Source organism: Littorina saxatilis, linkage group LG8 (assembly GCF_037325665.1).
Source record: "Littorina saxatilis isolate snail1 linkage group LG8, US_GU_Lsax_2.0, whole genome shotgun sequence".
In the NCBI taxonomy this organism is placed as follows: domain Eukaryota; kingdom Metazoa; phylum Mollusca; class Gastropoda; order Littorinimorpha; family Littorinidae; genus Littorina; species Littorina saxatilis.
Genome location: NC_090252.1, coordinates 30,848,725 through 30,862,525, shown reverse-complemented (window position 1 = coordinate 30,862,525; position 13,801 = coordinate 30,848,725). Strand labels below are relative to the sequence as shown.

Here is a 13,801-nt window from a genome sequence, read left to right as displayed (position 1 = left end):
GTCACCCCTTTCGACAAAAAAAAACACTTTCTCGTAGCTTGTACATTTTGACAACACTATAGTTAGTGGCATTCTTTTGTCATTTTCTCAATCCAAAAGTATTTAGATACCGGTTTTGATACCAATCAAATTTAACGATCAGGTTGTTGATGATTCCATCAAGGATGACTTGTTCTAAATGATAGATAAGTTGATTTTTAACATCCTGTGATATGTATATGCTAAGAAAGTACGGAAATACCTCTTTAAGTCGATGTAAGTTGCAAGTGAAAAAAAATGACTTTGCTACATTAGTTTAAAGCTACTAACCAGCATGTCGGCCATTTTGTGAACATCACTGTTGAAGTTGTCAGACAGAAAACAGGTATTGTTCCCCAGCAACCTAGAAAATAAATGGACAGATTTGTTTTGGCCGTTACAACCGTTATGATTGGGTTTCTATGAAAGTCTTGGTGCACCAGATCAACATTTAGTCACTGACCTTTCCAACGATGCATAGAAAGCGGGGGTTCTGCACATAATCAGTTTGACAATGCGGCCTGTGTTTACAAGAAAGGGACGCTTCGGATCGATAGTAAGTATCAATAAAATCAAGTTTGACAAACGTGTAGGATGATTTTGACTAAATGCAGGTAGTGTAAGGTAAATGAAGCATAGTTCTCTCCGAAACAGCAAACAAGTGAATTTCAACCATATTGACTCTCACCACCTTATTCTGTTCGCTGAGCAGCTGGCCGTTAGCGACTTATCTATCATTTTGTGAGAACGGGTCACAAGTGTCTTCTTTCTGTTAGTTGTGGTAGCAGACAACGTGGCGGTCAACAAACCGGCCAGCCAGATCTCCACCTTACCAGGGCACAATGCAGGGTTGGCAAACGACGGCAGTTTCAACAACTACATTGGCATTGGAGGAAATGGGGTCTGTTCACACACTAGTGAACCTGCTATTGCTGGAGGGAGAAACTGGTGGCAGGTGGATCTTGAGGCATGCTACGCCATCTCGTCCGTCGTCATCACCACCAGGGTGGACGGTTGGGGTGAGTGGTTTTTTTCTTGGATTTTTTTTCTCCCTCCTCTTTCTCCTCTTTTGCTTTTTTCTTCTTTTTTCTTCTCTTTCTCATCTCTCTCTTTCGCTTTCTTCTTCTTTTTATATTTAGTCAAGTTTTGACTAAATATTTTAACATCGAGGGGGAATCGAAACGAGGGTCGTGGTGTATGTGCGTGTGTGCGTGTGTGCGTGTGTGCGTGTGTGTGTGTGTCTGTGTGTGTGTGTAGAGCGATTCAGACTAAACTACTGGACCGATCTTTATGAAATTTGACATGAGAGTTCCTGGGTATGAAATCCCCGAACGTTTTTTTCATTTTTTTGATAAATGTCTTTGATGACGTCATATCCGGCTTTTCGTGAAAGTTGAGGCGGCACTGTCACGCCCTCATTTTTCAACCAAATTGGTTGAAATTTTGGTCAAGTAATCTTCGACGAAGCCCGGACTTCGGTATTGCATTTCAGCTTGGTGGCTTAAAAATTAATTAATGACTTTGGTCATTAAAAATCTGAAAATTGTAAAAAAAAATAAAAATTTATAAAACGATCCAAATTTACGTTTATCTTATTCTCCATCATTTGCTGATTCCAAAAACATATAAATATGTTATATTCGGATTAAAAACAAGCTCTGAAAATTAAATATATAAAAATTATTATCAAAATTAAATTGTCCAAATCAATTTAAAAACACTTTCATCTTATTCCTTCATTTAGTCAAGTTTTGACTAAATGTTTTAAATAGAGGGGGAATCGAGACGAACGAGGGTCGTGGTGTATGTGTGTGTGTGTGTGTGTGTGTGTGTGTGTGTGTGTGTGTGTGTGTGTGTGTGTGTGTGTGTGTGTGTGTGCATTCTGCTTTCCACACGATTGGCGACCTAAGGCCTATTTAGGTGGCCATCCACATGTGGATGGCAACTTAACTGGTGGATTGTGTCCTATCACAGTGGATGGTTCCTTCACTCCAGATCTGGATTGCTACCTTATTTGTGGATTGTTACCCACAATGGAATGTAACCTAAAGAATATTGTGGATTGTTACTCGCATTTGTGGAAATGTTACTTGCACTTGTGGAAATGTTACTAATGTTTTAGTGGGGTTTTTTTTCTATTGAGAACAGAAAGTGTAAAGTAAAAGCTCCTGCTGAATTTATTTTCAAAACTTTACCAGAAATTGACTAGACCTATCAAGCCCCCAAACCAAACGTTCGATGTAAGGACCAATGACACTGACAGATCCTCTATTTTTTTTTTATAAAGACAAGGGGCTGGGTGGCCGAGTGGTAACGCACTTGCGCTCGGAAGCGAGAGGTTGGAGTTCGACTCTGGGTCAGGGCGTTAGCAATTTTCTCCGGTTCAAGTGTTAGTCTTTCGGATGAGACGAAAAACCGAGGTCCCTTCGTGTACACTACATTGGGGTGTGCACGTTAAAGATCCCACGATTGACAAAAGCGTCTTTCCTGGCAAAATTGTATAGGCATAGATAAAAATGTCCACCAAAATACCCGTGTGACTTGGAATAATAGGCCGTGAAAAGTAGGATATGCGCCGAAATGGCTGCGATCTGCTGGCAGATGTGAATGCGTGATGTATTGTGTACAAAAATTCCATCTCACACGGCATAAATAAATCCATGCGCCTTGAATATGTGCGCGATATAAATTGCATAAAAAAAAATAATTAAAAAAAATAAAAACATAAATCCCTGCGCTTAGAACTGTACCCACGGAATACGCGCGATATAAGCCTCATATTGATTGATTGATTGATTGAAAAATGAACAAAATATATACGGAAACACCCCACAAGACTAAACTACAGAAACTCATAAGTAAAAATGCTTTTGATCGTCAAACAGCGTGCTATGACATGTGTTTAAAAAAATAAGTTTCGTCTAGAGCTCGTACTGAGTCTTACTGTGGTATGGCACTCAGTGTCAGTGCCAGTAGGTGTGTGTCAGTGTCATTAGTCACTGTTTGTGTGTGTGTGTGTGTGTGTGCTTCGTTTGTTTGTTTGTTTGTTTTTAATGGTTGTTATTGTGGTGTTTTTCGTTTTTGTTGTCAAAATTAATCAGTTCATTTCAATGTCATATGATATGTTTTGTAAACTGACAATGAACCGCTAAATATGATTTCAAAGCATCAAATTCATTATTTAAAAAAAAAAGTTTAAATATTTACCAATAAATTTGTTCAAGTGAAGAGTTCAAAGGTGCCTGCTGCCAAATTGTTCGCACAATTGCAGATTAACTGGAAATTATACGAGTGCATGGGAAGAAATATTTTCCAACATGATACCGGGCAGAACTGAAACCGTCACAGTCATCATTTTGCACAAGACAAGTCAGTCTCCGTCAAGCCCCAAGATATATCAAATCAGCAGACAAGGTTTAATGACCGAACAAATTGTAACTTCTAACCGACTTGGTCTTCGGGTCACAGCGGAGGACGACCATAGCTTAATGGTTTCATTTGTGCTGAATTACAGCTTTTCACTTTTTTACTTAAAAAAAACCCGTTTTTACAAATTTGTTTCTAAAATCATAATTAAATATTTTCCGGGCCATTCACGTCTATGTTTAACATTGCAACTGTCGGTAAAACCGTACTCTATGGATATTGTGTGCAGTTGGTATGAGGTCAAAGACTACAGACGAAAAAAAAAAGAAAAAAACTGACATAAATATTGCTCACCTGTCGGCCAGCAGTTTTACTGCCCGGTATTGTAATAGATAAGTGCATTGCGTAAACATGACATTTGAAAAAAAAAATCACCCTAACCCTAACCCTAACCCTAACCCTAATCCATGACAACGGCTACCTAGAGACGTAAAATATTTTCACAGTAAAAAAAACAAACGCACATCATCAAAAAAGATGATTGATATTTAATCTAAAATAGACTAGAATAAGAGTAAAAACAACATGGGTGGAAGTTGGTGGCCATTCAACGTGTTTTTGTAAAACATGAACTCGTGGTAGTAAAGTTGGTTGGATTTGGTTGCGTATGAAAACGACCAGTGGCATTACAGGAACAAATTGATTCCCATCACAAAAAAAGTCAATGGAGATCGCTTCATCATAGTTATCTCTAAACGTCCAAGGCATAATGGTTGGGTGAAAATGAAACATAAAAAAGTTGTTTCAGTATTTCTTAGGCAACCGTCCAGACTCACTACCACCGATTTTAGAGACAAAGAAAAATATCTTCAAAAATGCACTTTTTACGTGTTTTGGCAGAAATCTTTTTTGGGGACCTTAGAAAAGGTTCTAAAGAATGTTTTGACAAAGAAGCTTTCATCAATGTTTTACCGAAGAGTAGTTACAACAATTTTTCCAACGAATTTCATTCTTGCTTTTTTTAAGTGCAAGGCCAGAATACGACTGTATACCCGGAGAGAAGGTTTTTAATTACCACCAAAATTCCGTGGTAATGAAACCAAATCTTTAAATTGGCAATATTCCTGACTTCTGACAAACATTTTGCGACCCATTTGCCCATCTTTTCTTTTTGTTAATTGGCCAAATCGATTGATTAAAGTTTGAATTTTAGGTAACCAAATTTGGAATAGTAGTCCTGTCGAGTGAGTTCACTAAAATTTGATAAGTCTGGGTTTTTGTCGCCCATATAACTGTAGAAAACAGAGCATTTCTCAAAAAAACTGTTTTGATTAATAATCTTAGGTGGGTGGTAATGCCCCTTTCCTTAGGTAGCAAAATCCAAGAAATAGGTATGTGTGTGTGTGTGTGTGTGTGTGTTTGGGTGTGCATGCGTGTGAGCGTGTGTGTACAGCGATTCAGAGAAAACAACTGGACCGATCTTCATGAAATTGTACATGAGAGTTCCTGGGTGTGATATCCTCAGACTTTTTCATGTTTTCGATAAATGTCTTTGATGACGTCATATCCGTTTTTTGTGAAAGTTGAGGCAGCACAGTCACGCCCTTATTTTTCAATCAAATTGATTGACATTTTGGTAAAGCAATCTCCGACAAAGTCCGGACTATGGGATTGAATTTCAGCTTGGCAGCTTAAAAATTAGTTAATTAGTTTGCTCATTAAAGTTGTCATTAAAATCGAGTTTTCACTAACAGATATAAGAATGATTGAATCGTATTCCTCAACTCCTCCTGAATTCAAAAATATATACATATGTCATGTTTACTCTAAAACTATGCTCAGAATTACAGAACTACGCGGAGATGGTCAAGTGTACGGCCTTAACTGGCATAGAATAACTAAATGTTTTTATATCACTTCACGCGACTTGTTCTCTTCTCTGTCTCATCTCTCTCTTCGCTTTCTTCTTCTTTTTCTTCTTGTGGATGTTTTTTTTTCTCTCTCCTCTTCTCTTGTTTTTTGTTCTGCTCTTCTCTTTCTCATCTCTTTCTCATCTCTCTCATCTCTCTCATCTCTCTCTTCTCTCTCATCTCTCTCATCTCTCTCATCTCTCTTCTCTCTCATCTCTCTCTTCTCTCTCTTCTCTCTCATCTCTCTCTTCTCTCTCATCTCTCTCTTCTCTCTTCTCTCTGTTCTCTCTCATCTCTCTCTTCTCTCTCATCTCTCTCATCTCTCTCTTCTCTCTCATCTCTCTCTTCTCTCTCTTCTCTCTCATCTCTCTCTTCTCTCTCTCTTCTCTCTTCTCTCTCATCTCTCTCTTCTCTCTCATCTCTCTCTTCTCTCTCTTCTCTCTCTTCTCTCTCATCTCTCTCTTCTCTCTCACCTCTCTCTTCTCTCTCTTCTCTCTTCTCTCTCATCTCTCTTCTCTCTCATCTCTCTCTTCTCTCTCTCTTCTCTCTTCTCTCTCATCTCTCTCTTCTCTCTCATCTCTCTATTCTCTCTCATCTCTCTCTTCTCTCTTCTCTCTCATCTCTCTCATCTCTCTCTTCTCTCTGTTCTCTCTCATCTCTCTCATCTCTCTCTTATCTCTCTCATCTCTCTCTTCTCTCTCTCTTCTCTCTAAATGTGTGTGTGTGTGCGTGTGTGTGCGTGTGTGTGTGTGTGTGTGTGTGGGTGTGTGTGTGTGTGTGTGCGTGTGTATGTGTGTGTGCGTGCGTGTATGTCTGTGTGTGTGTGCGCATATGTGTATGTGTGTGTATATGTGTGTGTATGTGTGTGTGTGAGTGTGTGTGTGTGAGTGTGTGTGTGTGTGTGTGTGTGTGTGTGTGTGTGTGTGTATGTGTGTGTGTGTGTGAGTGTGTGTGTTGTATTGAGTGCGAACGTGATTGCAGGCATGCGGCGCGCGTGTGTGTGCGAGTCGACTTTTCTTTTCCTTTGTATTATTAACAGCTATTGTGTTTTCAGCGTAGCAATAGGGTCCGATATTTAGACGAGACAAGTATAATGCGACGAGTCGAAGACGAGTCGCATTATACTTGTTCGAGTCTAAATATCGGACCCTATTGCTACGCTGAAAACATAATAGCAATTATATAGCTGTTATGACCTTGATTTGTTGTTCCAAACTTACAAAATGACAGTTTTTGCGTCGATGCGTTGATCTCAGGTTTTGATAGCAGACAAACTTCTTACGCGCATCATGTTCGCGCAGACATGCACACCGCTACACGCTTTCTGACTTTGGAAGAAAAACTGACTCCAAGTGCATTCGATTTCACAACACAGTTGTTGAAACAGCTTTTTAAGTTGTCAGTGTATGCTGTTGTCGATAGAAACATCGCCGCGTGGTACAGATGTGTAAACCGGAACCATGCGTCGGCCATTTTTCTCAATATGCTTTTGGATATTGAGAAAAATGGCCGACTTCGGCAGCAATATGCTTTGATGATCGGGAGAGACCATCCAATCACAGCCCCCGAATTCCCCCACGTGTTCATCAGAATAGCTATATATTGACATACATGTACATTTTAATGTTCTATTATGCATTATGTATTCGTATAGGTAATGTTGTAATTAGTAATACTGTATGATTGCGATTGACAATTGTCCTTTTATTATATTTTTTTATGTCTTAGTTTAGGGGTCTTACAGAATTAAAAAAATTCCAAAACTCCAAAAAAAAATTGGAATCAACAGAACACACCCACCCACCCCCCATTCCAAAAAAAAATGGAATCGCTTGCTACTGCTTTTTATCAATATCAATCAATCAATAGAATTTATTTCCAAAATGCAAAAGCACATGATTTTGTTTTGAATGTTGCAGTAAATCATATATCCACGTCCACACTCACATTCACACCCATGGTTAAATACTATTTGCACAACCGACTAGAGTCTCCCCCTTTCTCCCACCCACCCACCCAAAAGAAGCACAGGACTAGTGTACTGCTCTGCATGAGCGTCCACACAAGCACCAACAACAGATTCAGAGTGCAGACAAGATGGCCTCTGGGAAAAAACTATGTCCAGTTTCTGTCTTATGCTTGTTGAGGTAGTGTGGGCTGGGGAAAGTCTTGTCACAAACTCTGCAGGTGGTGTAGTATTTGGTCTTTTTGGCTGGTGGAGTACCGTCGATGTCACGGTCAGACTCACGCTTGCCACGTACGCATTTCGTTCTGTGCAGTTGTGACATCTGGAGTCAGGAGTTTTGCAGCATCAACACCGATGTCGTCCAAGAAGCTGTAAAGATGGGCACATTTGGTGGCATCAATAATGGCTGGCTTCTTGCTGGAATCGCCCCGAACCTCAGATGGTCTGTTGACGAGTGGGATTGGAAGAGAAAACCTACCAGCACTCGGCAGTAGTCGTTGTTTTCTTTACTGTGAAGAAATCACGGAACTTATTCCTCTGGGTGTCCTGGTCGACTGTCGTCTTAATTTCCTTTTCCATGGTGTCAAACACAGCGTCAACACAGCCAGATTTCTTTGCAGCAATCCACTCGGCCTGTGCTGCCTTGAACCGATCTTGTCTCGACGACTTTTTGTGAAGTTGGCAGTACATATTGACGAAGGATTCATACCGAGAAGATGGTGTTTGAAAGATGCACTCTAATTCTGAAGTCGACATTTTCAGTGGTTTGATATTCGTCTATGCGGGAAAAGTTGTCCAAATCCACCGGCCACACATACACCATGTAGTGAACATTATTAAACTCGGGTTTCTTATTTTAATAACAGAGAGAAATTGAACTGTACTCGCCACTACCGTAAATGGACGTTTTGTGGTGAGTACAGTTCAATTGCTGTCTTTTATTCTCTTCCCTCTCAACCTTCAGCCACGGCTTTATATTCACATTTCTTTCTTTCTTTATTTGGTGTTTAACGTCGTTTTCAACCACGAAGGTTATATCGCGACGGGGGAAGGGGGGAGATGGGATAGAGCCACTTGTCAATTGTTTCTTGTTCACAAAAGCACTAATCAAAAATTTGCTCCAGGGGCTTGCAACGTAGTACAATATAATTATTACCTTACTGGGAGAATGCAAGTTTCCAGTACAAAGGACTTAACATTTCTTACATACTGCTTGACTAAAATCTTTACAAAAATTGACTATATTCTATACAAGAAACACTTAACAAGGGTAAAAGGAGAAACAGAATCCGTTAGTCGCCTCTTACGACATGCTGGGGAGCATCGGGCAAATTCTTTCTCGTCCCAACCAATATGGAACTCCCCCTAACCCGCGGGGGGTATTCACATTTCTTATTTTAGCAAGTTGACATGATACTGAACACTGTTTACCCTTTCTTTGAACGTTGTATTAATGATACCAAGGATTGTCACTCACCACAGGCGCGGGAAAGGTTGCAAAATAATATTTTGTTGAGTTTCCAAAAAAAAATAAAAATTCCAAATTTGTTTTTGGAGTTTTGGAATTTGTTTAATTCTGTAAGACCCCTTAGCAGGGACAGATTGTAAGACTAGGCGTGAGCCTAAAATCTCCATCCTTGAGTAATAAAGTTCGTTCGTTCGTTCGTTCTCTCATCTCTCTCTTCTCTCTTATCTCTCTCTTCTCTCTCATCTCTCTCTTCTCTCTTCTCTCTCATCTCTCTCTTCTCTCTTCTCTCTCATCTCTCTCTTTTCTCTCATCTCTCTCTTCTCTCTCATCTCTCTCATCTCTCTCTCTTTTCTCTCAACTCTCTCTTCTCTCGCATCTCTCTCATCTCTCTCTTCTCTCTCATCTCTCTTCTCTCTCATCTCTCTCTTCTCTCTCATCTCTCTTTCTCTCTCATCTCTCTCATCTCTCTCTTCTCTCTCATCTCTCTCATCTCTCTCTTATCTCTCTCATCTCTCTCTTCTCTCTCTCATCTCTCTCTCGTCTCTCTCGTCTCTCTCATCTCTCTCTTCTCTCTCTCATCTCTCTTCTCCAGGGGTGTCGTTTGGGTCGGCCCTTCGGCCAATCGCCGATTTTATTTTTACTTTGGCCGAAACTTTCATGTCCCTATCGGCCAAATGTCCGAAGAGTATTCGCCTGAATCGGCCAAAGTTTGTCCGGTTTTTTGTATTGGTCAGGCTTTGATTGCTAAAACTGCTGCCGATGTACTTAGTCAACTGACTGACGTTTATTTCCTTCGCGAATACCAAAAACGAAACATCAATGTTTTGAACAGAAGCCATTGACGAAAATTATAGATGCAAGAGTGGTTTCCCTTGGACAAGGGAAACCACACTCTCAGCGTTTGCGTTCGCCGGTTCGCGATAGTTTATCAGTCAGTCAGTGCTTTCGATTTGAATTTGAACATCATGTCGCAACCAAAAAAGAAAAAAACTAAATTGGCTAAGGTTTGCTACCATTCGCCAAGGTAAGTGATTCCTGACAAAAATGACAGGAACACCGCGAATGTGGACAGTGTCAGTGTGAGTGGTAGTAGTGTTGTCGAGTCGATCGAAGCAGACGACATAGCAGACGATAGTCACCGCGAATCGCAATCTGCTGAGCCAGAGAATAACAAGTCGCGTTAGGCGAAATAACAACATTTAGTCAAGCTGTCGAACGCACTGCATTTTGTCACCAAGACCGCATACTCGTAGTTTCGTCAGTCCACCGCTCGAGGCAAAGGCAGTGAAAGCGACAAGCCAGAATAGTGCGGTAATGGTCGCGCTGAGCAGGATAACACGCTTTTCTGTATCTTTATTCTTTTTAGCGTACTGAGTTTGTTTTTAATCCAAAAAAATCATATCTATATGTTTTTGGAATCAGGGATCGACAAGGAATAAGGTGAAATTGTTTCTAAATCGACTTTGGACAATTAATTTTAATCATAATTTTCATATTTTTAATTTTCAGAGCTTGTTTGTAATCCAAATATAACATATATATATGTTTTGGGAATCAGAAAATGACGAAGAATAAGATGAAATTGTTTTTGGATCGTTTAAAAAAAACAATTTAATGACAAGTTTCCGATTTTTAATGACCAAATTCATTAATTATATGTTAAGCCACCAAGCTGAAATGCAATACCAAAGTCCGGCCTTCGTCGAAGATTGCTTTGCCAACATTTCAATCAATTTGATTGAAAAATGAGGGTGTGACAGTGCCGCCTCAACTTTTACAAAAAGCCGGAAATGACGTCATCAAAGGTATTTATCGAAAAAATAAAATAACCATCCGGGGATATCATTCCCAGGAACTCTCATGTCAAATTTCATAAAGATCGGTCTAGTAGTTTAGTCTAAATCGCTCTACACACACACACACAGACACACACACACACACCACGACCCTCGTTTCGATTTCCCCTCGATGTTAAAATATTTAGTCAAAACTTGACTAAATATAAAAAGGAAGAAAGAAAGAAAGAACAAGAAAATAAATTAAAAAAGATAGCAAAGACGAATGGGGAAAACCACACGAGAAATGCGTAAATGTTTTTTTTGGAAAAAAATGACAACTACAGCAAACAAAATAGTAACCACCAAAAAAACAAAAACAAACAAGAGGCGAAGCCTTCAAGGCTCCCGTAAGAAATCGACAAACAGTAACACAAGCTCAAATCACTCCGTCACACGCACATGCACGCCACACACACACACACCACACACTCAGAGTTAAAACTAACGCATCATATTTACTCCATGTATAATTTTTAAAAGAAGTCAAACAGATAAATCAGCAGTAGATCTGCGGGTGCTGTGTTCATTTGGAAATCTACCATCAGCTTATCTGTCTTTTGCACTGCAGACACTAAGCAATAGGTACCTGCCATGTGGTCACTTTTTCCACTGCTGTCCTCAGTCTTATACTTTTCATCAAGACTTGTCACCATGCCGAGTGGATCTAAATTCAGAAGTCGTCATGTGGCTGAGGCATATCTGACATAGCGTCGATCTTGTTGTAGCTTATCCTCCTTTCTGAAACAAAAGGCAAAATACGATTAGTTGTGATGACTACAACCTACACAAATAAAAACAGTGTTTTGATACTGAATAGTCGGGTTATACAAGCTACTTTACCTATGCAGCATGCATGGGAATCCTACATTATGCGAAACATGTCAACTGACTGCAGCAGCCTGGTTCTTAAAATAATTCTGACGGTCAACACAGTCAACACACTATTCACAGTCCATTGAGGAGCAACTGAGGTACTCTCCAGTGGTGGATTTAGGAGGGGGCGGGAAAGGGTCCCGGATTCCCCCTAGAGGGAAAGAGAGAGATTCAGGGGAGGGGGGGGGGGGGTCATGCACCCGACCCACCCTGGCATTTTCGGGCGCTTTGCACCCTCAATTCAGGCGCTTCGCGCCTTCAAGTTCGTGAAAAACAGTTTGGGTGTGCCCCCCTTTCCTGGATCCACCCTTGCTATCTGATGGTCTTGTTTGAATGATAACGATCAACTCAGAAGGAAGAAATCAACAGAGGAAAAAATAAACCATTAACATTAACCGCTGAAAAATACAGAATCACATGTGCCATTATGTAGAACAAAATTCCACAGCAAGCTTTCTTTGGACGACTGTCGTTGTCTCAAAACTCGCATTCTACCTGCTGTCCAACAGAAGCTAATCTTACGTTGTGCTGCCTTGAAAAAAAATGCCAACAAAGCCAAGGAAGCTGTTGCAAGGTGAGTTTACCAAACGTTTACCAAACGAATCGTGATAAGCTTATGACAGCAAATACACTGCTCAAAATAAGTCAAGGACCAATAATCCAAACACAAATTACGCAAAAACCGATCAACCAAAAACATGGAACTTGTAATATGTTGTGGTCAAATTATTCAACAACAACCACGCCAAAGTGCATTGAATTCCATTCATAAACAATTGAGTTATTGTCTCTTAAGTGAAGGGGGGGTCAAAATCAAAAGTCGCAAGTCTTTGCAGATTGTCAATTCCAATGTTTCACCGGTTCCCAAAGTTCAATTATGGGTATAACCCCCACGATTCTGGCGGCACTCGTTGCAGCGATCCCTCATTGAGTGGACAATGTTTGCCAGATTAGCCTGGGGGATGGCCTGCCACTCTTGCTGAAGAAGAACGAGCAGCTGTTGGAGGTTTGCAGGTGGAGCATGATTCTTGCGAACACGACGGCCCAACATGTCCCACGCATGCTCGATAGGTTTCATGTCGGGACTGTTGGTTGGCCAATCCATCCTGTTGATCTGTACCTGCTGCAGGAAGGCGTCCACAAGCCGTGCTCGATGTGGGGGAGCATTGTCGTCCTGTAGCACTGCATGGGGCCCAATCTAACGCAGCATGGGCAGGACTTGGGGCCTGAGGATCTGGTCCCTGTAGACAAGGGCATTCAAGTTGCCCCGTACATGGTACAGTGGGGTCCTGTGGTGCTCGCTGATCCCAGCCCACACCATCACTGACCCTCCCCGGTAGGCTCTTCTCTCCCTCACGCATGCAGGGATCATGCGTTCTCCTGGACGCCTCCAGACCCTGGTCCTGCCATCATCATGCTCCAGACTGAATCGAGATTCATCGAAAAACAGTACCTGGGCCCACTGCTGTCGATTCTATCTCAAATGGCGGGTGGACCAGGCCAGTCTTGCCATCATGTGACGTGGCGTCAGTAAAATGCGGCCAAGTTGACGCCTTGCGGCAGCGTCTGGTCATGAAGGCGGTTGCGGACGGTCTGCTCGTTGATGTCAGTGTTGGTTGCCACCCTAAGCCTTCGTCTGATGGTGGTGGCAGTGGTCGTCCTGGTCTGCAACGCCTGGCGTGAGATGTAGCGGTCTTGACGTTGTGTGGTGCTTCGAGGGCGCCCAGACCGGGGTCTGGTTTCCACACTTCCAGTGGCCAGAAAACGCTGCCGCAGCCTCACGATGCCGGAATGGGAGCAGCCAAGTCTTGCAGCAATCTCTCGGAGCCGGATACCCTCTTGAACCCAGGCTAGAGCTCGTCCGCGGTCGACAAGGTTCAGATGACGTCTTGGAGGCATGGTTGTTTGGTGGCCTGCTGTGATTTTGCCTGGGCTTATAAAGCATTTCTGGTGACGACAGTTCACTCTCAGAGGACCAATGGTTCACGTGAAAAAGATTGATTAGGGCAAAATCACCTGTGCTGAGCTCTGCAGGGGGGTTACTTTCACGTGCGTTTTTCGCAATATTGCAGATTCTTTGCTCGCCTGCACAGAGAAACAGGCAAAGTCCGAGTACCGGTTTTTGCTGTCACAGCAAAGGCAGGGAAGCTGTCAAGACGACCACAAAGCGTAGAGGGTCATTGTCGCCCACTTTTGTGATTTTTGCACAATCAACGTTGGGATCGAAAAATGGCTTTTGGTCCTTGACTTATTTTGGGCAGTGTAGTACAATCAAAGAGAGGAGTCTGGAAAGAAACGCGATACAGATCTAGGTAGATCTAGCATTCACAAATTGTCTGAAGAAAGGCACTACATTTTACAG

General features: G+C 41.6%; 1 protein-coding gene across 1 annotated transcript; it reads right to left on the bottom strand.

Annotated features, from left to right (window-relative positions):
- Positions 1 to 12,966: 12,966 nt before the first annotated feature.
- On the bottom strand, positions 12,967 to 13,338 carry LOC138974594 (uncharacterized). The gene has a single exon (XM_070347314.1). It carries the CDS (start codon positions 13,336 to 13,338, stop codon positions 12,967 to 12,969), a length of 372 nt encoding a protein of 123 aa, XP_070203415.1.
- Between the last annotated feature and the right edge of the window lie 463 nt (positions 13,339 to 13,801).

Coding starts and splice junctions, on each gene's coding strand:
- LOC138974594 (XM_070347314.1), bottom strand. CDS start 13,338: ATGCCTCCAAGACGTCATCTGAACCTTGTCGACCGCGGACGAGCTCTA.